Source organism: Miniopterus schreibersii, assembly GCF_964146895.1.
Source record: "Miniopterus schreibersii genome assembly, chromosome: 15".
NCBI lineage: Eukaryota > Metazoa > Chordata > Mammalia > Chiroptera > Miniopteridae > Miniopterus > Miniopterus schreibersii.
The window spans coordinates 47,345,363-47,373,336 of record NC_138115.1 but is presented as its reverse complement, the minus strand read 5'-3'; the positions used below and the strand labels follow the sequence as shown (position 1 = coordinate 47,373,336).

Sequence of the window (27,974 nt, the reverse complement as noted above, 5' to 3'; positions counted from 1 at the left end):
CACCGTAAGTCGTGGTGACCTGACGCGGGCGGCGCGGCTGGTTTCCCGGGTGACAGTTGCTGGGGCAGCGCGAGAAGCGTCGGGAAGAGGTGCCCGAGCTGCGGCGGCCCCAGAAGGCAGGAGAGGAGTGACCGCTGTGAGTGCGGGGAAGGGCGCGGGCTGGAGCCGGGGGCCCGCAGCCAGCGGGGGCCTGGGCCGGAGCGGAGCGCACACGGTCCCGGGCGCGCTGGCCCCACGCAGAGCGGGGACTCTCCGCCCTCGGCCTGGGAATCGTCGCGCACAGCCTCCTCCCTCTCCACGCACTTATTTTCCGCGCGGTACAAGGGTTAGTGAGGCGCAAAGGGTGGGTCACCTGCCCAGAGCCACCTAGTGGGCGACACAGTGGCGGCCCCAGCTCTGCGCCCGACCTGCAGCGCCCTCTTCTGGCCTCTGCTCGAGGCCTCGCGCCCCGCACGGGGCTTTGTGCGCTTGACTGTGTATAAATTACACCTCAATTTAAAAAGCAATGACTGAGTCCCATGCCTAGGAATGGGATTTAGCAGGTGCCCAAGCATTGTCACATTCTAGGAGCTCCTAGGAGATTCCAATGTGCAGCCGGAGCTGAGAGCCACTGTTCCAGGCACAGGAAGGGGGGGAAGCGCTGAGTCCCAGGGATGGGGAGCTTTCTGGAGCCACTGGCAGTCTGGTGGCACAGTCGGGGCTGGAGGGGCACGCTCAGCTCAGCTCTGGCTTCCAGGGGGTAGAGGGGAGGGTGGTCTTCGGAGCTTCCACATGGCCACGTGCAAAAGCCAGGCGGCAACCTCCAGTGTTGGGGGCTGTGGGCCTGGCCGGCTGAGCCCCCCTGGGAAATGTGCACTTTGTGGAGTTCACTTCAGCTCAGGCTTTCCCCCTGCTCCTAGGGCAGGATGGCAGCCGAGGAGGGCTCGCAGGACACCTTGCGGCTCCAGTTCAAGGCCATGCAGGAGATGCAGCGCAGAAGGCTACAGAAGCAGATGGAGAAACAGAAGGAAAAGGAACTGAGCCTCAACAGCAGAGCCGAGGACCCCAAAGAGCCCTTGGAGGTCTTCGATGGCCTCAGCCTTCTCCAGGCCGGGGAGCAAAACTTGAAAAACAGCTTTGAGCGGAGGTAGGTGCACCGTTTGATTCCTCCCAGGAGCACCGCAGGAAGGTGGGGAGGTGGGAGAGAAACCATAGCAGGCGGTTAGACAGTCAGTCCACTGGATGTGCGATTATAAATTGAGACGCAGAGGTGCCGACACAGAGGCTGCTCTTGAAGACCCTCGAGTCTGATAGAAGACCTGTGCTCCTGTGGACAAAACTGAATATGAAGTGTACTTAAAAAACACTTAAAGTCAAATTGAAATTTTGAAACTCATCAGGATGTAGTTTATTCACAAATTTTCTTGTGTGGTTTCTCGTGGAAACTGTGTTTGGGTTTCTGAGTTGCTGGTTGGCTGGCTCTGAGGGTTCATGGAAAACCATTGCTCCCAGCCTCACCTGGATTGTCATCCGGTACCGGTTTCCCTTTCCTACCTAACAGCACATAAACCTCTCTGTCATGAAGAAGCTCTTGGTGGGCTGCCTGCTGTTTCACAGTTGGAGGAAAAATTGAAGAGTCTAGAACCTTCTTGTTTTGCTCTAAATTTAACATCACATAGATGCATATTGGTCTATACTGGTTATTAGAAGCAGGAGTCTGTATTGGCACAAAACTCTCTGCTTGTCATTTTATGTAAAAATCACAACAGTTGTTGAGCTGTCTCTCTGCTTCTGGCTTCAGCCAGAACCTATTTTCTCCAGCTCCAAATTCTACTTTTTATAGTTTCTTAATTTTCAAAATGTTCTACTAAAAAATGCTAATTGAGAAAAAAATTATGATCTCTCAACTGAAAAAAAATTCATATTGCTCTTAAATATTAGTTCTAACATCAGACCTATTTGCAAATGAACTTTCCCCAAATCAGAGAAACCGAAATTGATGGAGACTTGAGCCATTGGTGGATTAACAACAACAATAGCTGTTATCTAATTGTTACTATAACCTGTAACTTCTATAATTTATTTACTTTCTGAGCAGCTGTCTCTAGGGAGCCTGTTGCAATTTGTAACAATGGAAGTGATCACAGACCCAGTGTCATGTGTTATTCATGTTCTGAAAAGAGCCTTGCAGATGATTTAGAACATTCAAAACCAACCAACCACCTGTTTTCGATTATCTGTCAGGTTTACCTAAAACCCACAGACCAAGCCTCCACTTCAGGCTTAGACAGATTCTGTTTTGTCTTCTAAAATGTGTGTGCAATGAAGACTATAAATTTTCCTCTAAGCACCACTTTAGCTGCCTTTCACAAGTTTTGATATATATCACTTCTGCAGTCCATCCATTCCCAAAACTTTGTAATACATATTATGAATTCTTCTTAATCCACGAATAATTTAGGAGTGTAGGTTTTTCTAGTTCCAAACATAAGATTAGCTTGTGGTTTTGTTATTTTATTTTATTTTTGCTATAATTTTAGTATTGTTTTCAAATTTTAGTCAATTGCCGTGAAAGAAAATGGTCTGTATGATGTATGCCCCCTGTTTGGAATTTGCTAACATTGCCTTGTAGACTATATCAATACATTTTCATGCATGTTCCATGGATGCGTAAAAGGAAAACGAATTCTCCGAGTGGGGTTTTATATCGCTCGCCATTGAAGCCACAGCATACCGCGTTGTTCAGACTTCTTTCTCCTTCCACATGCGTGTGCGCATGTGCTTGAGGCACGTGTGCACCAGGTCACTCTGTTTTGAGACCAGCGTGTTAAAATCTGCTCATCAAGGGTCCCTTAATTTCTCATTCCTGTTTTGTGCAAACCCGTTCTTGCCGCCACGTGGTGCCCAGCGAGGTACAGCAGACCTGGGCCGCGGCGGCCTGCCCGGCCACGGTCCCTGCGGGACGGCAGTTCTGCCCTTGCCTTGCAGGGTGCTGGAGGACGAGGTTGAGCAGCTTCGCCACCAGCTCCGGGAAACCGTGGACGAGAACGGGCGACTGTACAAGCTGCTGAAGGAGAGGGACTTCGAGATCAAACACCTCAAGAAGAAACTAGAAGAAGACAGATTTGCCTTTACAGGTAGCTCCTCCACCATTGCAACGGCCCCTGCCCGCCGTCCAGGTGCCCTAAAGTTCGCGCCCAGCTGTCACAGAGCCCACCTGGCAGGGCAAACAGCAGGTTCCGCAGGGCAGGTGCCCGAGAGAGAGCGTGCCAAGGTCAGCCGTGGTGCAGCTTGTCCAGATGAGCCCTGGAAGCGAGGGAGGGGGTAGAGGAAGGGAGCAGGCCAAGGAGCCCAGCAGGGCAGGAAGTGGGTGTGCGAGGACGGCGGGGACTGCAGGGCCCCGGCCCCCGGCAGAGCTGGCAACTCAGCTGCCGAGGGTTCTGCCTGGTGCTCGCTGTGTGTACAGTGGGCCGGCAGGTCCCTTTTTCTGTTGGTGCCCTGGCCCCGACCTTGAATCTTGGATGTGGAAAATGCCTCAGTAGATCAGGCATTTACTCTACTTGCTGCTCCAGAAAGTGGGCGAGACAGGGAAGCTAGCTGTTCCCGGGGGATTTCCTAGGCCCCAGCAGGGTCTAGCATGGACCTTGGCCCCTCAGGTCCAGGCTGGACCTTGGCTCTGTTGGTGGAGACCTTGGCCCCATGGGTCTGATGGGGACCGTGGCTTTAAGATTGACCTTAGCCCTGTGGGTGTGGGCTGGACGTTGACTCTGTGGTTATGAGCTAGACCTTGGCCCTGCAGATCTGGTGGGGACCTTGGCCTCCGCCCTGTGTATGCCCATTGAGCAATTCCTGGTGGCTGACTAATAAACCACAAAGCCAGTGTCACCAACTGCAGAGAGCAGTTAGCCTCACCCCGCATCTGCCAGGGCATCCCTCCCTGCCTTTGATCCTGACTGCCTTTAAGGATGGGTACGCCCAGAGGACCAGTCCCGAACTCTGTAGCAAGGGATGTTGGCGTCCTAATGGCTCTTGGTTGTCTACTGTGCCTCCCTCCATGCTCTGGCCTGTTGGGGTTTTTTTATTTGTTTTGTTGTGTGTTTTTTGTGGCTTTTTAATTGATTTTTTTAGAGATTAGAGGAAAGGAGAGGGATGGGAGAGAAACAGCGACCTGCTGGGGATCGAGCCCGCAACCCTGGCACGCTGGGGCACGCTGGGGCACGCTGAGTCTCCGAGTGGCTGCGTTGCCCTCGCCGCAGCTGGGTTTCAGATGCCCAGCTGTGCAGTGATGTGGTGACTCTCCTGAGCCTCTGCCTTCTATGAGTATTCACACCAAGCAGCCAGAGCTTTTAAAACCCTGGCTGTCGGTAGCGTAGCGTGAGCCTGCTGTGTGGGCCTCACCATCTTCCTTCACTCTAGGGACGGCCGGTGTGGCTGGGGATGCGATCGCCACCAAGATCGTCGAGCTATCCAAAAGGAACCGGGTGCTGATGGCAGAGTCAGAGGGTGCAAAAACCAGAGTGAAGCAGCTGAGCAATCGCGTCCAGGAGCTGGAGCAGGAAGTGAGGGGCCTTGGTCATCCCTGGCTCTGGAGGGGCCTCGGCACCCCGGGCCGCCCCTCTGGAGAGGGAGCCACATTTAGGTGCTTTGGCTCCTTCTGAAGGGCTTGTGGGTCAGTGTTTGCAATGAGCTCCTCGGACTTGTGGGGGGAAAATGTGTCGGGGAGCGAGGGGGACACGGGTCATGGAGAGGCAGCTGGCACAGAGGTTAGGACATGGACTTGGAGCCCAACCGCCTGGGCGTGAGTCTCGGCTCCATCGCTGACTCGCCTTCTGACTTTGAACAAGTTGGTCTCCCCCATCTGTCACGTGGCAGCAATGACAGTGCTCACCCTAAGGTTTTCTGAGGACTCGGTGACTTCACGTTGCAAAATGGATGTAGCATGTGGTGAGCACTAGATGGGTGTTTGCTCAGTGCATCAGCAGGCACCCTTGCTCATTTGAAGCTCGAGCCAGGAGCATTCCAGCCCTTGGTCTCACCCCTGCCCCCTCCTGCTGTCCCTGCCCTCCCACAGCTCACCCCAAAGCCCCGCAGCGGGGCGAGGGCACAGCCCACGCGGCACACGGTCCCTGAGGAGCTGGACTGGAATCCACGCGCCGGGGAACCTCGCGGCCTCGCCTTGTATGGCTGGAGGAGCCGGGGCCTCGAGGCTTTCTCAAGCCGCACAGCGTGCGGCGGGGCCGGGTTTCAAATCCAACTCTGTGGCTCCGCAAAGTCCCCCTCAGTCACAGTGCCTGGCATGGAATCAGAGCTGCTTTATTCATAACAAAATTTTGAGAACCATCCCGGGCTCTGTGCCAGGCCCTGGGGCGGCTGTGGGAGCAAAATAGGCCGGGTCCTTGCCCTCCTGGGAGATAGACCGGCACCAGGACCTTAGAGGAGGGAGCATGCACGTGGGCCCCTGGAGGGTGAGGGGCCTCGTGCAGGGTGCCCAGCGGGGGTGAGGGCCCCGAGTGGAAGGAGGGCTGGAAGGGTGGGGGCAGAGAGGCGGAGGGGCCTGCCCAGCCTGGTCAGACAGGGACTGGTGCTGTGTGAAGGGCCATGGGGAAGCAGTAAAGGGTCAGCGGGCTGTCTGCACATGGTGATGGTCGTGGCCACCAGGCATGGGCCCAGGGATCGGTTCCCCACTGTCCCCTCGTCGGGGACATGAAGTCTGTAACTCTTTACCTTCCGTCCCTGACTGTTGTTAGAACCCCCGGGTACCGACCGCGGCCGCACTGTTCTTATTTATTAAGTCGTCGGCGATGACCGGGGCTGTTCCTCTGTGGAACAGGGGAGAGGGGCAGGCCATCCGTTAAACCCTCGCCCATGGCACCGTGAGTGAGAGTTCTTCCAGTGAAGGCCCTAACGTGCCCGAAAGGCAACCACTGGGCTGGGTAACCACACACCCAAGGGTGGCACCAGACTGCCTCACTCGAGCGCCGCAACTGCTGAGCAAAATTAAATATTAAGTGTGAGGTTTGCTTTTGCAGCTTCAGACGGCCCTGGCCAGGCTGCCGGCCAAGGGGGCCACCAACGCAGGAGTGAAGTCGCCGAGGGCCCAGGTGGGAGACAGAGCCTTGGTAAGAACTCGCTTCTGTGCTGGGGAGTTAGTGCGGCAGCCCCCAGCCCAGGCCTCCCCTTTCCCATGGGGTGCAGGCGCCTGTCCAGGGTCCACCTGCACCCCACGGGGAGCCAGTGCCACTGTCTCACATCCGCACAAAGCCATCAGGGAGCAGTGGATTCAGTCCCCAGAGAGGGAGGTCGAGAGGGGCCTGAGGACCCTGGAACCCTAGGATTTCAGGACCAGGAGGGAGGTCTTGAATGGAAGGTGGCATAGGCGCTCCAAGCCCTCTGCCGTGGTTGCAGGGAGCCTGGACGGTTTCTGACGGGAGAGCAGGTGATGGGCTGCAAGTCTGAACTCATCAGTGCCCCGTGCTTTTCCTGGGCATCTTCTGATCAGAGAGAGAACAAAGCGATGCCTCCCCGCCCCCAGACTGTTCAGGTGGCCCAGCCCACACTGCCAAGGCCTGCAGGCTCGCTCCATTCGGGCCCAGAGCTCCACGCTCATTCCAGAGTGGAGCCAGCGGCCCTTCCTCCACTGGGGCTGCAGGAGGCGGTGGTGTGAGTGTCGTTGGCATTGTCTGCTGCCCACGGGCTGGGTTTCAGTTATCCCCTCAAAGAAAACAGCCCATGCCCAAGTCCCCCACAAAGCCTGTGGAATTTCACTCTGGCGGAAACAGCTCTGAAAGGGCAGGAGGTGGGGTTGGCCCAGCTGCCCAGGAGGGGAGGCCTGGCCCTGGCAGAGCAGAGGGGGTGATGGCTGTGCATGCATGTGGGCCCAGCCCCGGGCCAGAGCACCATCCGTTCCTCAGCCCCCTTTACCAGCTGCCCACCCAAGTCAGGCTAGGCCCCTGGCATCGCCCTCCGGCAGAATCTGCCCCAGACAGCACCCACAGGCCCAGAGACCGGCATTACACCCCCCGTGTTATGGACGAGGAAATGGGGTTGGAGAGACGTGCCATTGCCTGGGTGCTAGATCCAGGTCCTGTCCGTGTGCTCCCCATGCTCTGAGCAGGGTCACCGTGGGCACGCGGGAGGCTTGTGCACTCCCAGCTCCCGCATCACCGCCCACCAGGGCCCTCAGGGCTCACGGCACCAGAGGCCCGACCGGCAGGGGGTGCTGCTCCCCACTCCAGGGCCCATTCAAAGCAGCAGAGCAGCAGGGAGAAGACAAAGCCCAACAGCGATGAGAAGGGATGGCAGGCAGCCAGACGCGCGGGAGGACACGCAAATAATGGGTTAAAAAAAGATGCATTTGGGTTTTATGTAAGTTCCCAGCTTGCAGATTCTGTTCATGTTGGTTACTCTATTTAGCCTCATGGTGGTGCCGTAGAAGCAGGTCAGGGAAGTATTTTGTGCCCATTCCATAGATGAGGAAACCAGATGAGGCCGGTGTGTTTCAACTGGGCTACCCAGGGCCTTTGGGGTCCATGGAACTTCTCAGACCCAGCAGATGGCCTGTGTCAGTCCAGGGTGGGATGCCCAGCCCACTAACCAACACTCTTGCCAAAAGGCAGCCAGTGCAGGGGGAAGAGGAGGCTTCTATCCCACTTCGTCACCCCCAACCAGCTGTGTGCCTGGGGCAAGTGACTTTCCCTCTCTGAACTTTGCTTTCATCACCTAAGGAAGAGATTTGAATGGGCTGAACTTGGAGCACCTTTCACGCCAAACTTCTTTGAGTCTCAGGAACTTTGAGTGCCCACACCTGGGGAGTGCTGGGAGGTGCGGACTCCAGACGCTCCCCCTCTGCGGCCCGTGGCCACCACCTGTGTCCGTGTGCGGGCAAAACTCAGAGCCAAAGGCTCAGACCACCCCCCACCAGAGCTGGGCCGCCAGGATTCATAGCCACGCTCCCCCTCTCCCAGCCGGGCACCTGAGCCAAGGGGCCCTGACCCCACCGGCCTCCGCTTCGTGTCTCCAAGGGGCTGATGGTAAAACCAGCCTCGTGGGGTTGGTGAGAATAAAGTGAGAGGCTCCTCGCTGAGCACCCAGCCTGGCACCTGGCACGCGCTTGGGTAGACGGGGCTGTGATTATTATGGCTACTTAGGCACCGAGTGACTGCTCTCCGGCCTGTCTCCCCACCAGCCAGAGCTCCCGGAGGTGAAGGCCTTGCAGGACAGGCTGGCAGCCACAAACCTGAAGCTGAGTGATCTCCGAAACCAGGTCCAGTCTCTGAAGCAGGAGCTCCGGATGGCCCAGAAGGTACTTCAGAGCCAGCTCAGGTCTTCTTGGCTGGGGCCTGGATCGGGAAGGGGCATGACAGGGACAATGGGTTCCATTCAGGACGAGCGAGGGCTTGGCCCCTGAGCATGATGCCGCCTGCTGTGGGGAGGGCTCCAGATCCAGTAACTTCCTTCCACCGGCCCTGGAAACAGACCCATTTGGTGCAGGGGCTGCTGGCTGCCCGAGGGACCCTGCCACCCGGCTGTGGAGAGAGGAGGACAGTGCTGTCCACCCAGGAGAGTCCTTAAACTCTCCCCTGTGCCGTGTGCACCCCAATAGATCCTGGGTCTCTCCTTCACAAGCCACCTTGGACTTGGAAGGCTGAAAAGACCGCCTCCTGCCCTCTGCTGTTTGTAATATTAGAAAATGAATAGGTTGTTTGTGTACTAAAGGCCCCTTTCAAAGGAAAATGCTCAGGCTTGGGATGAGGCCCAGCTGGTTCATTATTTATTTTTATTTACACAGAGAAATTCTCTGGCGTTTGTCTTTCCTGCTGGAACCGCTCAGACCAGCCAAGATTTCCAAAACAGTGTTCTATTGTAGAAATAAGCGCCAGAGACTTGGTCCGCTCGATCAGGTTTCCGTGACAGTGACAGGCTTCGGAGGGGCCCAGGGCCCAAGCTCAGCGTGTTGTTTCCACCTCAGAGCCTGGAGGTGGGGCCTGAACACCCCCAGTCAACAGCCACAGCGTTGGGCCCTCCTGGAACCAAATCTCCCCAATTGACATTCGGGAACCCCTTTTCCCCGCTGCACTCAGACATGGGCCCTTGTCAGTGGCTTGTCACAGGGGGCACTGCCCTGTGGCAATGCACTTCCTATAGCTGCCAGAATGAGCTCAATTCTAGGTGACCCGCCAGCAAATTAAGGAAGCAGGTTTAGGTCAATATTGTGGTTCACTCATCCCAGAATATGTGAAGGGCAAGGGGCCCCATCTGGGCATTGTCAGCAGTTCCTTGTCTGCTCTAAGCATCGCCAAGAAATGCTGGGCATGAGGGGTCTGCTGCCTTTCAGGGGGAGCCGCTCTCGGGGTGTGGCCAGCTGGCCTTTGGGGCGGGAGGAAGGCTGTGCAGGTGGAGACTGGGCCTTCTGGGAGCCCCATGCACGCAGCACTGGGGCTCTGCTGGGGCCCTCTCTCCTGGCCACACTGAAGGCCCCCCTTTCCAGGTGTTGGCCAGCGAGGTTGGGGAAGATGTGAACATCCAGCAGCTTCTGTCCTCGCCAGGGACCTGGAGGGGGCGGGCTCAACAGGTTCTCGTTCTGCAGAGCAAGGTGAGTGAGTCATCAGGCTTCTCCTGGCTCCGAACACAGGGCTTGAAATGCCCCCAAAAGACCCACACTGGCCCCCATCAGGGACACAGATCCCAAAAAAGGCCTCCTGCGGGGTCCTCAGTTCACATTCTCCCCAACCAGCTTGACTTTAATTTGTTATTTAATGAGCAAACATTTATGTAACAGTTACCATGTGCCAGGCACTGGCGCTTAACGAAGCCAAAGCCTTTGATTTATTTGACTCCAGGCATATTTTTCCCGAGTTCGTGTACATTTGCGTGACTAGGGCACTTGTAGGCTTTTCCCAGTTTTGGCCAGATGCTTGTAGATGTTTGAAAGTTTTAATTACCCAGTAAAAACTTAGCTTTGTCTCCCTCTTTATGTTCTAAATATTTGGAGCCTCCCTAGAGGCTAAGAGCAGGGGCTCCCCGGAGCCCAACTACTTGGGTTCAAATCCCAGCTGTCCACGCACCAGCGGTGTGGCCTCGGGCACAGCACGTTACTTCATATCTCTGTGCCTTGGCCTGACGGTGGGTTGGGATGGTGCCCCCCCGGCAGGGGTGCTGGGAGGGCTGACGGAGCCAGTGTGTGTAAAGTGCTCAGCGCAGTGCCAGGCTGCTCCGAGGTTAGCTGTGCTTGCTTTCCCCTTTTTTGCCTTCAAACCAAGAAACACCAATAGGCGTATAACTTCCAGAATTGTCAAGCACTTTGCCTTCATTCTAGGGACCTCGGGGCCACAGCTTTTGGGAGGCTTTATATTCAGGGTCTCCTGTGGGATCCTTGAAGCCAACATGGAGGGGGGAAGAGTCTCCGAAAAACTGTAACTAATGACCAGTGTGCGGCCTTGGGGTTCAGGAGACCCAAGTTTGAATCTGGCCCGAGTCCCTGATCTACAAGTTCGTGACCTTGGGCAAATCACTTCTCTGTGCCTTAGTCTTCCCACCTGTAAAATGGAGATGATAGCCCTTTTCTCGTGGCTTATTGTGGGTTCAATGAAATGGCATTTGTAAAGCACGGTGCTTGGACATAATAGGCACTCCACGCAGTCATTGTTGTCGTTAAGTTGTGTAAATAAATTATTAAAAGTAACCCTGTGCTCTTTAATGCGTAAGGGAGTTACCACACACTGCCACACGAGGGCGCTGGCATGCGCTTTCACAGCCTTGCCACTGCCCTTTACCAGCGAGTCTGGTGCATTTGGCCCCTGCTCAAGTTCACCCAACTTTGTTCATTTATGTTGTGTCGTCGTGGGAACCAGGGTTAGAAGGACCCTAGGAATTATACACTTCAGCCCCAGTGTGGTAAAGCCACCTGCCTGCCACTTGCCGAGAGCCCTTGAGAGCTGGACTCAGTGCTGAGGGCTGAACCTGGGCCATCTTAGGGTTTCTCAAAGTTGCCTAATCCTAAAAATCACCCACAGAATTTGTTTAAAATGCAGGCCCCTAGGCCCCCTCCCCTGGTGCTCTGACTTGTTGCTCTGGACTGGGCCCCAAGATGTGTCATTCCAAAAGGCATCTTGGAGGTCCCCAGGTTCAGACAAGCTCGGGGTATACCCTTAGGGCCATTTCACAGATGAGAGACCTGAGATTCAGAGAAGTTAAGGAATCTCTGCATAGTCACACAGCCAGTGAGGCTCCTGGCTGGTCTCTCAGCCTCCAATCCCTTCCCTCCCTCCGCAGCATCTCTTGCAAGTGGCCAGGAACCCGGGGCCTCCCGAGGAGCCCACCGTGTCTTGGGTGGTCTGTCTGTGAGAGTTCTCCCTTGTACTGAGACCCTCCTTCCTCTCCCTCCCAGGTTCCTGGGGCCTCACGTCTGCTTCTTGGCCTCAAGCCCCTCAGAGATGGGGTGGTTTTTCTCATTTACTTTGAAGTCTCTTTTCCAAGCTAAACCTCTCTAGTGTCGTCTCTTGTTTTGCTCAACATGCCACCTCAGATCCCTCCCACCCCAGTCCCTCGCATATGGGGCTTCCACGTCCGTCTGGAAGCGTGGTGTCCTCTGTCCCGGGGGGTCTCCCGTCACGCCTCAGGGTGGCCCCTCCCAGTGGTCGAGTCTGACTGCAGACCAGCTGTGGAACAACGAGTCTTCCCACCCTCAGGTTCGAGAGCTTGAGAAACAGCTGGGACAGAGCCAGAGCCGGCCTGTGGGAACAGCCAGTGATGAGCTGTCTGTCTACCCAGACCCAAGGAAGCTGTCGGCACAGGAGAGAAACCTGCTGAGGATCCGCAACCTGGAAAGGGAGAAACAGGAGGGCTGGGAGGTAATGCGCATCCAGGGGAGGTCAGGGCGGCCTGTGGGACCCCGCGATCATAACCGCCCCTGCAGGGCCTTGGAGGACCCTTAGAGGCAGGAGACACTCCGGGGTTTGGGTCACCTCTGTGTATGTCCCTCACATCCAGTCGATCCCCCTTGAGCCCCTGACTGGGTCCTCCCTCAGAGCCCATTTCATGAACTTTGGTGGCCCCATCCTGGCTGATTTGGGGATGTTGGATCTGAAACTTTCATTGTAAAAGGAGAGGGAAAGCGTCGGCCCAATGAAGAGGTGGACCAGCTCCGGGGCCTGCATCTCCCCGGCTGAACCGGGACTGTGGGAAGACAAACTGCCGGGCTGATCCGTAAGGGGATGTATTGGCCCTTGTAGCTGAACAGCCCCAGAGATGGCCAGTGTGCTTCCTCTCGCATCTGGCTCTGGCAGAGCTGGGGCAGTTCCTGGACAGCTGTGTGCTTGAGCTGAGGGCGGGAGCGCTGCCATCCTCTGCTGCACACCCACGCGCCCGGGCAAGGGCTGGCTCCACTGACTTGCTCTGAGGCCTTGGACAAGTCCCCTTCCCATTCGGGCCTCCCGGTGACCGGGAGCGATCAAGGGCCCACTCAGCCCCGCTGCCCAGGACTCACTTTCTGGTTCCAGAAACTGGCTGGTGAGCGGGACGCCCTGCAGAGAGAGCTGGAGGAGCTGAAAAAGAAGTTTGAGGGTCTGAGGTCCCGGAACAAGGTGCTGTCGAGCGAAGTGAAGACCCTCAGGGGCCAAATGGGGACCCTGGTGGAGAAGGGTCGCCATGACGACGAACTCATCGATGCCCTCATGGTACCTACGGCCTAGCTGCCCCGGCGGGGTGGCAGCCAGGGCTCGGGCCCCCAAAGAATGGGCTCCCACCCCTCCCAGAAACCTGTGACCTGGCCCCTGTCACAGCGAGCCCTCACTCACCCCCAAATGCCACCTGCATAACCCAGAAGCCCCATTGACTCCGGATGGGCCCCAGCCCCAAAGCCCCGCCCCTGGGACAGGAGCAGCTCAGAGGCTGCCCAAGGGTGCCTAGAGGTCATGGCGTGTGAGGCCAAGGTCAAGCACCTGCCACGGGGCCTGCGGACTCCAAAGGAGAAGGAAATGGGTGAGGGGGAGGAACAGGACGACACCCGGGTTATTTTTCATCGGGGAATGTAAGGGATAACATCCCCTGAGGGGCTGGTACAAGTTCTTGTCTGTGCGGTAACACGGAGCCTCACCCCTCTGAGCTCTTGGGGAGCAGTTTGTAATGGTTGGTCATCCATAGATTATAATTCCATTTCACAGAAGGGGAAACTAAGATTCCATTTGGTTAGATAAGTCATCCAAGACCATAGAGCTGAGATCCAACCAGGCTTATCTGACTGAAACCTCCTGTGATGAGCAGCACTGAACTCTCTCCTGCCCCAGCCTGGCCTGTTTTTTCTGGGGCCTGAGGCACCCGGAGTTTTGTCTCTAAATACCAAGTTGTGCCCTAGGGTGGTCATGCCTGGTTGACCAGGGTACCTGGGGAAACTGATGCAGGCTTAGGCACCCCCCCCCCCCCTTTAGTCCATGAGCATTTCCTCAGGTAGGGTGGTAGGGGCACAGGAGACCTGAAATCAGGGCCTGCCTTTATTGATACCTCACTGTCTGACCCCAGGCCAGTGGTATCTCCTCTCTGAGCCTCAGCTCTCAGTTTTAAAATAAGGTGCTGGGGTGATGTCCTCTGAGGTCCCAGTGTGCCACCATCCTTTGTCACTGAAGATGGCTTGATGAGAGCTGCAAACCAGCCCAGCTCTGCCACTCACCAGCAGTGCCCCCTGGGCTCTCCGGTCCTCATCTTCCTCCACTGTGGGGTGAGGACAGCAGCTCCCTCTTGTTCCACGTCACCGACATGGTCCTCCCTGGCCCCTAGGCAGGAAGCTCCCACCTCAGAGTGTCCTCTGGGGCACCTTCAGGGGATGGGGCCTGGGTCAGGTGCTGAAGGATTCCTGGCACGGGGTCCAGGTCCTGCTTGCAAAGGCGGTCTCCCAGCAGAGTGGGATAGGGTTTCATTTTACCCAAACATCTCCTGCACTGGCTGAGGGGCCACCGTCTGAGCTGCTTTCTGTTGTCCCGGGAGCCCCTTGGATGTCCTTCTTGGCCCCGATCTCAGGGAGAAGCAGCTGAGGACAGGAAACGGGCATGGCCCCCACCCGCCTATGTGTGACAAGGTGTTCCTCCTGCTTTTCAGGGGACACCAGCGTCCCAGTGTTAGGTTCCCGCAGGCACGGGGAATGGTGGGTTGCTGGCTGCGGCGGGGTCGGTCTCCCCTTGTCCTTCCTCACCCAGGAGCTGTGGCTGACCCTCGCCTGCCCTCCCGCTCGGCCCCCCAGCACCAGCTGAAGCAGTTGCAGGAGATTCTGGGGAGCCTGAGTCTGCAGGAGGAAAAGACACGTGCGTCGCAGCACCGCCTGGACCAGCAGCTCAACAACGAGGCTCAGCGGAGCAGCAGCCTCGTCGCCCAGCTGCAGGCCATGGTGGCGGAGCGGGAGGCCAAGGTGCGGCGGCTGGAGCTGGAGATTGGGCAGGTGAGCGGGGGCGCTGGCTGGGCCCGGCGCCCGTTTCCAAGTCCTGGCGAGTCCATCCACCTTCCAGAGAAACCCCAGGCACGTCCACGTCTTTCCACCTGCCTCTGCTCAGGTGGCACCACGTCCTACCCGCTTCCACTTCGGCTCCCTGCGTCCATCCGGCTCCCCAGCCCCTTCTGCACCTGGTCGTCTCCCCGCTCTGCATAAAACCTGTCCATGGCTCCCCATCACCCCGTCCTCACCCAGTTCTCAAGGGTCCGGGCTCCTTCCAGCCCACCCTCTCCCTTCCCAGCTGTGGCCCTCGTCCTCAGGATCCAAGGCGGCGGCTGGAGTGCCAGCCTTCGTAGTCACAGTCCAGGTAGCGGAAGGCACACTTCCTCACCCAGCTGGCCGGGCACCATGTGGCCAGCTCTTGCTGCCACCCCTCCCTGGCCTTCTCGTCAGCCCTCCCTTTCCCCACACCCTGGCCACAGGGATGTCACTTAGCTCCTCACGCGGCCCTGCCCTCGCCCCACTCCAGGCCTGTGCCCGAGGTGCACTCCCCCCGCCCCCGCCTGGCAGCAGCCCCTCAGTGCTTACGTCTTACCTAGTATGAGCACCTCCGGGAAGCTCTGGGGCCCCCATTCTCTGTTATGTTCCCCCCCCGGGCACTCTCAGAACTCCCTGTGCATCCCCAAGCCAAGCTTCTGTCACACTGTGCAATCATTTTCCAGTTTTCACCCCCAAACTCCCCGTGAGGAGACACAGGCGTGGTGCCATGACCACGGTAGATGCCAGTGAATGCGTGTCTAAGGCCTGAGCTCCTGAAGACACCTGCCTTGGCCGATGCCTGGAGGGCACAGCCCGGGCTGCTAGGAATCAGGTGGAGGCAGGCAGGCACCACGGGCTCTGTGGCCCCTTCCCCGGGTGCTGGTGTTGCTAGGGGCAGAGGATTTGGTGACCCCTGGGGAGGATTCCTTGACATTCACACAGGTCTCCCAGTGACAGGGGAGCCTCTCAGCCAGGTTGACTGGCACAGCCAAGGCTGTGTCTCAGAGCACCCCTGCCCTCTGGTCCCGGGGCTCTGTGGTCCAGTCGGAGGCCCGGGGGCTCAGAAAGTCCTCAGCCCTGGGCTGGTGGTGGCTGGTGTGGGCGGTTTGTCCTGCAGCTGACCCTCTCCAGAGGCAGGGCAGCCTGGGGCCACAGGACTGGCTGTCGTAGAGGACACTAAAGCCCCTGGGGCTGAGGGAGAGCCAGGGGCAGGGAGGAAGACCTGGGGACAGAGTATGTGTCACAGTGAGTGGGGACGTCTCCTCGCGGTCCTCACCCTGCCTCTCACCCAGGCTCACTGGGGAGTGAAGTCTGAAGGGCACACAGAGCATTCCAGCATCTTCACCTCACCGCCCTCCTGGCTCCAGGCACACACAAGAGGACTAACCCTTCCCTCAGAGGTCACCAGCCAGCTGGGGGCAGACACCACCCACCACACAAGTTGGCACACGCTGCGAGTTTCCTCAGAATGGGTGGGGCTGGGGACACCAGGTGGTTTGGGGCTCATACTGACTGTCCACTCCTTGCTGGCCTCCTGCTGGGTCCTCCAGCGTTCCTTCTGCAGCCAGGCCTCACCCGCTATCCAGAGAGGGAGGGGTGGGGCAGGGAGCGGGCCTGGGAAGGCCAGCCTGCCCCCGAGGCTGCGGCCCTCGCCGAGACCAGCTGGCCTCTCCGGCTCCAGGTGTCTCAAGATCCAAGTGTCTCCAGCTGACGAAGGCAGCTGGCCTCAGGTCACACCTGAGTGGGACTGCGGAGACGCGGACCCGCTCAGGACGTCAGTCAGTCTCTGATCTGCCCGAAGGCTGTGCGGTGCCCCCTGGGACCGGAATGTAGAGCAGCTCCCTGGCCCCATCACTGTCCTCACACCAAGTAGCTCCCTTTCTGGAGAGAAACATTATTCCATGTCATTATCATGCGAGGAGGGCCTTCGCCAAACAGGCCTTGCTTTTCATTCTGGAAAAGAAGCCTCTTTCATATCCTTTGAAAGCCCCGAATCGGGCCAAGGCCCCCTCCTGCCTTGTCCAGGCCTCCGGGCCAAACCCTGAGAATCAAACCCATGTCTGTCGCCCGCAGTACCATCGGAATAAAGGCGTGAGCGAGGGGCCCTCTGGGCCCGAGGTCCTGGAGGACCCGGGCCTGGCCAAGCCCCCGGCCTCGGCTGGTGATCACGCTGGCAGGCTTGGATCCTCTCGGTAAGTAGAAACTGGGCTGGAGGGGTTGGGAGGTGAATAGTAAATATTCAAAAGAAAAGAAAAGCTGTTTCTTGCTGCCTCTTCTGGGAAGCCACAGGTGCAATTTTAAGGTGGCTGCAGCGTTGTCCTTCCAGTACGTGGGCCTCCCTGTTCCGTTGGCCCCACATCTGCATGAGGGAACACTTGGGCCCAAACTATTACTTCCAGAGCGGCTGGTGGCAGCTCCCTGTAAAGTCCTCTTGGAGCTCACCCACTTCTAGGACTCACAACACAGACCTGTGTTGGATTGGTCCAGGCTCTGACGTCTCCCGATTCTCTCAATTTGAACAAGAGTTCTGGAAGGAAGAGCAGCCGATCCACAGGGCTGCTGCTGTGGGGGCTGGCACTGACCACGTCCTCAGGCTCCCAGATCCCTGCTGCGCCTGCTCCCCACCCAGCCAGTGAGGCCCAGCAAGGCCTAGCCTGCCTCCCCGTGGTGACAAGCCCCTTCTGCCTTCACACAGCTCTGTGACAAGCCTGGGCCACAGGCTCGTGGAATCTGCTCTCACGTGGCCTTCCCTGACCAGCCCTCATGGGGCCTCCCCCAGGTAAGAACCCAGGATCCCCGGGCCCTCTCAGTCCTTCCCATCCTTGGCTGCTCAGCAGGGATTGCCATCCTATTAAAAGGAGGGGAAACTGAGGCCAGGCCAAGTCTGGGACTCTTCCAAGGTTACATAAGGACATAGAGGGTAGGGAGGTTGGTGCCTCATCCAAGGTGAGGGGCTGCGGAACTAGTCCTGGCCTCTGACCCACAGTCCGGTGTCCCAGCTACCACAGTGGGAACAGGAATCTTCCAGGCCCTGAGCCCAGCACCTCCTCTGTCTTGCCCGCTAAGCATCAGTCTCTAGGGGAGAATTTGCATCATATGTGTTCCTACTTTAAGGCATCGATACCCCCTCAGCTCCCTGGCCCCATCTTTGTGATAGAATCAAGCCTCAGCGCGCAAATGGGCTCTTTGTTCTTCCTGCCAGCTCACGGACAACGGGTGGCTTTGTCCTGCCCCCGAGCCCTGTCCTGAGCCCTGCCCCTGTCCACTGGAACCGTTCTGGTGCTCTCAGCCTCCCTCCTCCCCACCCCCGGCAGGTCAGCTCAGGTTCCGGGCAGAGCTGCTGAGGGGACAGTCCCACCTTTGACTTGCTGTGTGGCTCCGGGCACACTAGTCCTCTCGGGGCTTCTGTTTCCCGGGAGGCGCCTGAGACACTCTGGCCGGACATTCGGCAGCATGAGGACCCTGGGCCAAGGCCGGCCCTGCAGCTGCCCCACACGTGCGCCTGGAGTCAAGGGCCCCTGGGGCAAGAGGGCTGACTCGGAGCCATAGGGCTCAACCACAGCTCTCCCCCTGCCACAGGGAGAGCGGACAGGCTCTGACTATCTGGGGTTTTAGTCACAGTAGCAGGAGCAGGGAGATGGACAAGATGACCCTTCAAGGTCCCTCCCAGGCCTGTATGGCTGTGACCTCAGCATTCCACAATGTCTCTGTGCTGCCCAGCAGGCTGACTCACCAGCTTATTTCTTCCACAACAAACATTTATTGAACCCTACCACGCGTGGGTCCTGCCTTCACGGAGCTTATAGTCCCCTCCCATTAGTGACAGGACTGCGTGCATGGGGCAAGGGTGACCCCAGAGAAGGTGTCTATCAGGGATGGCATGGAGACTGCTGGGGTGAGGGAGTCAGCTCCTTCCTCCTGCCGCTCCTCCCTCACATGGGAGATCACAAAGGTGACTAGCGTAGGGCCTTCCAAACTGTGTGCACACAAATCAGCTGGGATCTGCCAGATTAGACGTGGGTTCCAATTCAGCAGCAGACCTGGGCCAGAGACTAGGATCCTGCATTTCCAGGATATGGAGGAGCCTGCATCCTCAGGGCCCATCTCAACCAGCCCCACCCCTGTGCAGAGGGATGACTGGGGCCCAGAGAGGGGAAGAAACCTGTGTGAGACCACAGAGCGAGCCAGCCTCTGGGCTTGAGTGTCTGTGATGCTGGAAGAGCAGAGCCAGGGTCACCAGGGTCTCACTGGGAGAGGTGCCGGCCAAGCAGAGAGCAGCTTGGGACTCACATGTGGCCTCTGGAGCGTTGGGGTGAGGGCAGAGCTTGCCTGCTGTCCTGACCCCAGCCAGCAGCTGAGAGGCTGGTAGGCAGGCCCAGGCTAGCAGGCAGGAGGGAAGCAGTGATAGTCTGATCAGGGCTGGAGAAAATGGACCAAGTCACAAAGCCACGTGTCCGGGCTTCTGGAAAGTGGGCTGGGCTTGGGGCCAAGCCAGGATGTGTAGGAGGCCTAGGGCAGGCTGGCATTGGGCAGGGAAGCCAGGCCCCAGGCCACACAGGTACCCGGGGCACCCCAGATCCCCAAAAGCCAATTTCTGTTGCTGCCAGACTTTCAAGGCCCCTACGGGGATTGGATGAATAGAGGTGCTGATGGGCCCTGGTGGGCTCTGGGTGTGGAGCCAGCTACGTGAGGTCTAGAGCCCTTGGCAGGGCCAAGAATGAGGGGCTGAGGGGAAGCCAGGGGAGGAGGACCAGGGGGCCAGGAGGAACCGGGTTGTCTTCCTTCTCTCTGGCCATCTCTGAGGACCCTGAATGTTCTTCACCTCTCTGCCGACATCATAGTGTGTCTTCAGGTAACCCCTCAAATGACCTCTTCGTCCCATCCTGCTCCCCAGGTTCTCAGACTCCCCAGAACAAAAGGGCTGGCCAGAGCAGGTGACAGAGTTCAAGGCTCTCTGGCAGGCCACCGAGGTGGAGCGCGACCGGCTCACTGAGTTTGTCACAGTCCTGCAGAAACGGTAACACATGGGTTCAGGGACTTGTCTTCATGGGCCTGGGGGGCGGGAGGGGCACAGCTTGGTGTAGGGCATCCCTCCAGGACAGGGCCGGGCCTCATCCATGACCGGGTCCACCTCACTAGAGAGTTTGGTACCCACACTGTTGGTCCAGGGCATCCCCAGCACAGCTCATGTCCCCACCCAAGTGCCTACAACCTTGGGGCCTTGTCGTCACTGTGGTGGCCGTCCTACAGGGCTGTTGCAGGTGGGTGGACATGAGGTGGGAGTCTCAGGGGAGAGACTCTCTGGAGTAGTTAAAGAGGTCACATCGACCACCAGTAGTTAAAACCTATGGTGAGCGTGGCACTGTCACTGTCCGGGCGCCGTCGGAAGCTAGCCTGGCGTCTGGAACTACGAAGAGAACCAAGCAGCTGAGAGCTGGGGGTGAGGCTCCTCTGGGGGCGCGAGGGAAGCGTGTGGCCCGGGGCAGTGGACCAGCAGGTCCGGTTTTCTCCAAGGGGTTGTTGACAGGTCTCCATTCAGATAAATCGGTGCTCCTCATTCAAGTGACCCTTTTGGCAAGAAGTGCAGGTGCCCGGGCCAACACATGGCCTAACCATGTGACATCCGCAGTGAGAATATAAAGGACCCGGCTGAGTTTCCGCCCTAACAGGCCATATCACATGTCAGTCAGGGTGCGCTGGTGACAGGCAAGAGGAACCGGTTCTGGCTAAGGGAAGGGAAGGCAGGCATTTGAAGGGAGCTGGCAGACTCCCAGGCCCAGAGCAGCAGAGAAGCTCAAGAGGGTCCAGGAGTCTTGGGAGCAGGAACCTTGGGTGGTCTTCCCTGGGCCAGTGGAACGGTGAAGGCCTGGTGGCTTTCAGTTCTAGAGCCCGGGGGCTCCGGGAGAGAAGGTCTAGCTGCCTGGTGGCTCTTGCGTCCCTCCCTGGACACGGGCCAGGCACCTTGACTGGAAGTACCTGCAGGTGCTCACAGATGGAGGGGGGCAGTGTGCCAAAGAGAAACAAAGAATACCGTCACTGAAGGCGATGGGGTGCTGGGGAGCGGTCGGCGGCTGGCCCCCGCCTACGCAGGGAGCAGTGATCAGCGTCCATTGTTGCCTTTGCCTGCAGTAGGTAGGGAGGATCTGACTTTCAGACAGGCTGGGGTCTGTGAGGAAAGTAACAGTAATCCTTTCCATGTAATGGAAACGTAATGGGTAGCATGAACCTCCGGCCTATCAGAAGGAAGAAACCCTCCATTTGGGCTTCCTCTCCCATTTCCTTTGAGTTGCACCTGAGTTTGCAGGGGTTTGTGAACCAAGGTGACTCAATCACCTATTTCTGCAGATAGAACTGCCCCAAGTGTAGTGGCTTCTAACACCATCGTTCCCTGGGTGATTCTGCATCACCTACACCAACCAGGACCACTCCCATGGCCCCAGGCAGCTGGACGCTCCGCGGGGCTGCCTGTATTCTCCTCATGTGGCCTCTCCCCGACGTGGTATTGCACCTCCCAGGGCCTCTCCAAGGAGAGCTGGGATCAGGGTGCAGCAAGCAAGGCACCTAGGGCTCAGGACCGGAGGAGGCACTCACTCTCAGTGCACATGTGATTCTCTCTCAGCCAGTACCCCGGACCTTGTGGGGTTCATTCTGCAGCTCTGTCATTTTGGGGTATGGGGAGCCCTGGAGGCTGACCTGGTCCATTGGCCTCACATTGCTGTCTCCCTGGGCTCTAACAAGGAAAGGGGAACCAGGCCCCCTCTGAACTCGGATTCCCCCAAACCTATTTGGATTTCTCACCCCAAAGTACAGGACTTCCTTTCTCAGAGGTCCTCAGTATTTACTCGTTTCTTTACCCAGGGGGTCTGTCCCCGTCTTGCTCCCCCTGTGTGGCTTCCCCTTCTCTTGGACTCTGCCTACAAATTCCAGCTGCCTCAGCCTCACCCCCAACTCCCCAACCCGCAGCCCAGTATGTGCCCTGACTGGGAATCGAACCGTGACTGCTTGGTTCCTGGGTTGATGCTCAACCACTGAGTCACGCCCGGCCGGGCAGTATCTTTTATTATCCCACCATCTCAAATGGAAACAAAATGCAGCATTAAACAAACTTAAACAAAATGCAGCATTAAGGAGAAAAGCAACATACACATGAAAGCCCCTCTCCCACAGATAGCCAGTCAATACCTGCAGCACATTCCTCTGTTTCCATTCATCTGCTGAATTACATTAGCATTAATATTTGTTTCTTCTTAAATTTTTAATATTATAAATTTTAAAATTAGGTCATATATTATGCACAATCTTCTGCTTATTTCACTTAGTACTATATACTGCAGGCATTCTTCATGTCAGTGCAGATTCTTTTTTTAAAATTGATTATTAGAGAGAGAGGGAGGGAGAGGGGGAGAGAGAGAGATCGATGTGAGAGCGAAACATCGATTGGCTGCCTCCTGCACGCCCCCCACCAGGGATCAATCCTGCAACTGGGGCATGTGCCCTGACCGGGAATCGAACCCATGACCTTTCAGTGCACGGGACGGCCCCCAACTGGCTGAGCCACACCAGCCCGGGCAGTACAGATTCTTCCTATGGTTACGGAGTATTGTACTGTGTAATCCGCTGGGATTTCTTTACCACTTATTCACATAAGGGTGTTACGCGGATCCTGTGGCACCTGCTTCTCGCCGGGCCCTGGAGGCCTATCCGTGTCTGCGCACAGCGCTGCTTCGTTCCTGCTCGGCGCTAGAGCAGTGCTGGCCGCAGACTCTCTGTGATGAGATGCTCTAGACCGTGCTGCCCTGTGAAGGGGTCCTGAGCCACATGTGGCTTCGAGCACTTACCTGTGGCAAGTGTGGCCGAGGAACTGAATTTTCAATTCTATCTAACGTCCATGAATTTTCATTCAGATCGCTGCACATGGGCACTGCGCTGGCGGCCACGGCGCTGACCGGCGCAGCTCTCATTTCTGTCCTGTTCCACGGCACCAAGGTGTTACCACTTACTCTCTCTCCCCTGCTCATGGGCCTTTCGGTGGTTTGAGTTTTGCTGCTTTTACAAATAAAGTTTCAAGGAGCATGCTTGAAGGAGCTGTGCTAGGAGGCGGTACACTGTGCTTGTATACGGCTTTGTGTGGGCAGGTGGATACTTTTCAAAATCCTCACCATTCGGTTCCTTCTTGAATCGTCACGGAGGCGCAAAGCCGCCTCCTCCAACCCTGTGAATTTCCAGGCGGCCGCTCCGATCTGCGTGGGTGTCGGTAACCTTTGCCCGGCCCGAATCCCAGGGCGTCCCGGCCTTCTAGCTGAGCCTCTAGTATCACCAAAGTGTCCAGCGCCACACCTGGCCACAGGAAGGGCCTTACCCCAGCCCCAGTGAGAGCAGACAAATCCTGCATGTGAAAGAACCAAATAGCAAGGTCTTCCTTCAGGGCCTGTGAATTCATGACAGGCGTATAGAAAATAATGATGATGGCAATAACCATAAGTAATAATAAACAGACAGCAGTCACTAACGCCAGGAGAAGCAACAATTAAAAAGGAAATGTAGCCGGCACATCTCTAATGGAACCCCCTGTGGTAGACCGGACTTTGTCCCTCATGTCCTGTGCCCCTGCTCTTGTGCCCAGGAATACTTTATATTCTGTGGCCAAAGGGCCTTTGCAGATGTAATTATAGTTATGGACCCTAAAATAGGGAGATTACCCTGGATTACCAGGTGGGCCCAGTGTAATCTCTTGAGCCCTTTAAAAGCAGAGACATTTCACCATCTGGGGCCTGTCAGAGATGTAGCAGAAGGCAGAGGTTGAGAGCATGAGAAGGGTGTCTGTCTGTCTGTCTGAGAAGAGGAAGGGACCAGGTGGCCTCTAAAAGATGATAAAGACCCGGCCAGCAACCAGCAGAAAACAGGGACCTCAGTCCTTCCACTGGAACTGAATTCTTCCAACAACCTGAATGAAATGAACCTGGAAGGGATTCTCTCCCAGAACCTCCAGATGAGAGCCCAGGTCCGCAAGCGCCTCGATTCTGGCTCGTGGAACCTGGAGCAGAGACACCACCAGGACCTGCCGGACCTTCTGGCTTACAGAACCGTGAGATAATAAATTTGTATCATTTTAAGCTGTTATGTTTATGGTCATTTGTTACAGCAGCAATAGAAAATGAATATATCACCTGATATTAATTCAGCCAAAACACGGTAATGCAGCCCCAGTGGAAGGTGGAGAGGCGATTCTGTTTCGTAAGGGGAGGATATTGAAATAAAACTAAATTCTCATGCTGCCCAGCGGGAAGTCAAAAGATTATATTTAAACTTTAAAAAGAGCAGCATAGCCCTGGCCAGGTAGCTTAGTCGGTTAGAGCGTCATCCCAATCCCCCAAGGTTGTGGGTTCGATCGCCGGTCAGGGCGCACACAAGAATCAACCATAAGTGGTTGCATGAATAAGTGGAACAACAAATCTATGTTTTTCTCTCTCTCTCTCCCTCCTTACCCCCTCCCCCATCCCTTCCTCTGTCTCTCTCAAAAATAAAAAGTCAAAAATAGCAGCATAAGCCTCTGCGGAAACACGGCGGTAATAGAGCAGCAGCTTGAAGCGCTGGAAGTGGCTGCTCCCTGAGAGCAGGAGCTGGGAGTGGGGCGCGGGGAGGGCGCAGGTTTTCCTGCTCAGCCTTGGAGGGAGCGTAGGACTGTGAAGCGCGTGTGCCTGCGTTACTGCAACAAAAGCAGAGAGGAGCCGGTCCCACCAGCACCCGTGGGAGAGGGGCCCTCCTCTCCGAGAGCCGGGGCAGAGTGGGGCGGCCCCTGCCCGCCAGGGAGTGCGGCAGCCCTGCGTCCGTCTCGTCCCCAGGGTGGAGGAGAGCAACGGGAAGCTTCTGGAGTCACAGAGGCGCCTGCAGGAGGAGCGGCAACGCTCGGTGCTGCTGGAGCAGCACCTGGAGAAGATGCGCCTGGAGCCCGGGAGGACGGCCTCCCAGAGAGCAGCTTCCAGGAGCAGAACAGGTAGGGCTGGACCAGGGCCCCCGGGCTGGTGCGGGGAGGGGAAGCCTTGCAGCGAATGGAGGAGCCAGGCGGCAGCCCCCTTCGGAGAATGCGGGAAGCAGAGGCTCCATGGGCGGGCCCTGCCTGCCCCTGCTGCCCCGAGTCGTCCCCTGGCCTCCTAGTCAGAGCCGGGAGCCCCAGAGCGCCGTCGCTCCAGGTGGCCCGGGCCCAGCTCACCTGCGGGCCCTTAGCAGAAGGTGGCAGTGAGCTCCCTGATCGTCTCAGCCACCATCCCACCTCAGCACTCAGCCCTCTGTCCTGAGCCGACTTTGGCCATAGGGCAAAGCTGGTCTGCTGGGAGCCAGAGCAGCAGCAGCTGACCAGCAGCGGAGTCCCTTTCTGAACCCCCACCATCTACCATCAGCGGGGTGAAGGGGCCTCTCCCAGGCCGGGGGACCTGGCTCCTCTGTCATGGGCTCCTCCATCCCCAGCACTCAGCTTCCATCTCATGGCCTAAGGTGACTGCTTCAGCCTCCCCACCAGCAGCAGGAAGGGGAGAAGGGAAGGGGAATGACCCTGAGGTTGCTCGTCGCCTTGGCCAGATCCTAGTCAGACGACCACAGCCAGCTGTGGAGGGGCGTTTACTGTCCTAAACTAAAGGTCTATCTCTCTAACACATTGGTTCTCAAGGGACAATCTCCAGACCATCAGCATTAGCATCTGGTGGGGCCCGGGTGAGCTGGGGGTGCAGGATGCCAGAGCCACAAGGCTTTCTGGGGTGACTAACTCCCAGGGGGGAAGAATCTCCCTCAGACACCTCCAACCCAACCTCCTCACAGCTCTGAAGTAGAGGTGCTGCCCACCTGCCCTGCCTCTCAACACCCCAGTGCTTCTCCCCTCCCTCCCTCCCCTCCCCCAGCCCAGGACACTCACACCTTTGTTCCCAGCCCAGATGAGATCAGAACCTGAGACACAAAGGGGGAGCTGTGCCCTTGTCCCTCTCACCAACAAGGCCAGGGCTCGAGGGGGCCTTCCAGGTGCTGCTGAGAACCCGGGCTGAAGAAGGTCCTGGCTCTTACCTTGCTGACCCCCCTGGGACCTCAAGAACAGGTCCCCAAGGATGCAGTGTCTCTAGGCCTGAGGCTCGTCTCCTGCTGAGCAGCCAGGCTCTCAACCCGGGAGGGCTGAACCAAGACAGGAAAACGGCTCTGATCCTGCCTAGACAGTGAGGGGCAGCTCCTGTGGCCTCTGCCACCTGCTGGCCCCTGACATGGGCAGAGCATTGCTCCCTTGGGGAGCAGAGCACAGCCTCCACTCTGTAAAACTCGGAGACCCCATTCTGGGATTTGGTCCCTCATGGTGATCTCAGCCCAGTGAGGAAGACAGACGAGAAAGGCAGGGTGTTGGGAGCTTGGCGGGGGGCCTGCAGGAACAGTGAGGAGGCAGCGAAGCCGTGTGAGTGAGGGGAACAAGCGGTGGGCTCAGAGAGCCAGGGGGTGCTGAGGAGGGGGTCCCATCAACAAGGCCTTGAGGGCCAAGCATGAATTCACTCAGTCCTCACAAAGTTCTAGAGGGGAGAACTGTTGTTCTCATTTTACAGGTGAGGAAAGCAGCTCAGAGAGGTTGATGATTTCCCTGAGGCCACACAGCAGGGGGTGAAAGCCTAGTCTGCTGATGCCTGGTGATTTCCCCTGAGCCCCAACACCCCGAGAACCGGACCGCCTCCGGGGGAGGCCTTGTCAGCACAGAGATTTTCTGATGCTGCCATCCTGCCCAGGCTCCCCGCCAGCTGGGCTTTGATTTCTCTTTCTGAGTATTGTGGTCCCTGACCCCAGCCACCCTGGAGCCTCTGATTGTGCAGGGAGCTGCTGGCCAGGGTGGGGCCTGGAGGGGGCGGCCAGGGGTAGGAGGCATCAGATGAAGCAACTGCCTGGACTCGGGCTCAACCTGCAGGCCAGCCTCAGGCCCTGCTGCGTTCCAGAAGCTTGTACAGTACACAGATGGACAGAGGAATAAGGGGAAGCCCCTTGGTGCTAGGTCAGGGCTAGAGCAGAGACCGAAGCCAGTGTCCAGGGGAGGGCAGAGCAGCTATCAGGGGGGCTTCTGGAGGGAGGCAGGCCTCATCCTGTACCTTGAAGGAGGTATCATGTTTCAACAATTGGGAAAGCGGGAAGTGGCCGTTGGAGGAGGGGGAGAGTGTTAACACAGGGCCGCGCCTCAGCCTCCTCACAGGAAGTGATGCCCTGCAGGTCCGCCCACCTCTAGCACCAGGCCCAACCCGAATGGGAGCGAGAAGGACCCGACTACCACCCAGCTCTCCAGCATGCCCGTGGAATCCCAGATGGAGGAGCTGACTACCAGGTGCCCTGTCTTCCTGAGGGTGGCATTGTCCGGGGGAGGTGCTTCAGTGGCAGAAGGATCGTGTCGCTCCCTTTGACTTCGGCTTGCCCAGAAGGCTGGTCCTGCTGAGCCGTGGGTTGTAGGCCCATAATTCAGCGACTGGCCATCAGGAGGCAGAGAGACTCAGCCATGACCCCGATGACCCCAAAGTCCCAAGAGAAGTTTTATTAAGCATGGGCTGCTGAACCCACTTTTCTCACCCAGCTAAGCCTTTCAAGGTCAAATGCGTGATGGGAAAGGAAAGAGGGGGAACCTCTACAAATTAGTACCATCCTTGGGGCAGCCAATGTTTTGGGGTGTTACCTGTGCCAGGCCCAGGGCTGTGGGTGGCCCAGAGAGGAATCCCACGTGGCGTTCCCCTGAGGGCCTGTGGGGGGACAGGGCGGGTCAGAGAAGCTGCGCCCAAAGAACAGCACGCTGACGGTCCCATCCCGGGCCTTGTGCGTGCACATGCGCTCCAGGCTGGCCATCCAGGAGGAGGAGAGCGCGATGCTGAAGGCCGCCCTGGGCCGAGCCCTGCGGGGGAAGGAGGAGGACTTCCGAGTGTACCACGAGACCCTGGGCCAGGTGAAAGGGGTCTTCCTGAAGGCCCTGCGGCAGCAAAAGGCGGACAAGCGCTAGGACGGTGGCCCAGGGTCACTCTGGCCAGACAGGGCAGCCAGCTCAGCTCCTGCTCCTGGAAGATGCTCCCTGAGGTGACGGAGCCAACGAATCAGGCCAGGAGGCCAAAGCAGAAGCCCTGGTGGAGCCCCGGAGGAGCCCCGGAGGAGCCCCAGGGCAGGCGTGGCTGTGGCAGGGGAGAGGCTCAGCAGCCGGCTCGGCATCCGCGACGCTCTGGGACAACAAGCTGGCTGTGAACAGATGTCGTCTCTCGGACAGGTGCCCATTGCCCTTGTCTGAGGGCCCAGCTGGCGCCCACGTGACTTCATATGCACAGAAGGGCCCTCACACTCCGGGCTGGGAGCATCCCCCAGGCCACCCAGCCCCATCTCACCCCTCACTAAGGCATCCTGTACCCCCCCCCCCACGGCTCCATCTGTGGTCATTCTACCCTCTGCAGACTTGGGGACACACCGCTCCCAGCCACCTTGTCGGCCCCCTCAGGGCTCTTCCTGGGATGCAGACCCTCGGACTTGTAATAATAATGATGATTTTCATAATCACAGC

General features: G+C 57.7%; 1 protein-coding gene across 4 annotated transcripts; it reads left to right on the top strand.

The window, feature by feature from the left end:
• The first annotated feature begins 38 nt into the window (after window positions 1-38).
• On the top strand, window positions 39-27,974 carry CCDC13 (coiled-coil domain containing 13). Of its 4 annotated transcripts, XM_081160227.1 has the most exons (16): window positions 39-136; window positions 900-1,126; window positions 2,968-3,116; window positions 4,396-4,538; window positions 6,009-6,098; window positions 8,165-8,281; window positions 9,467-9,571; window positions 11,667-11,828; window positions 12,477-12,653; window positions 14,210-14,404; window positions 16,508-16,626; window positions 17,130-17,213; window positions 19,329-19,451; window positions 24,277-24,428; window positions 26,657-26,768; window positions 27,269-27,974. In XM_081160227.1, exons 2-16 carry the CDS (start codon window positions 906-908, stop codon window positions 27,426-27,428), a joined length of 2,109 nt encoding a protein of 702 aa, XP_081016353.1. In that variant the 5' UTR covers window positions 39-136; window positions 900-905; the 3' UTR covers window positions 27,429-27,974. The 4 variants fall into 4 exon arrangements, with proteins under 4 accessions (XP_081016353.1, XP_081016352.1, XP_081016354.1 ...); XM_081160226.1 differs by lacking the exons at window positions 24,277-24,428; window positions 26,657-26,768; window positions 27,269-27,974 and adding an exon at window positions 22,339-23,544 and having other exon boundaries at window positions 54-136; XM_081160228.1 differs by lacking the exons at window positions 39-136; window positions 900-1,126 and having other exon boundaries at window positions 2,662-3,116.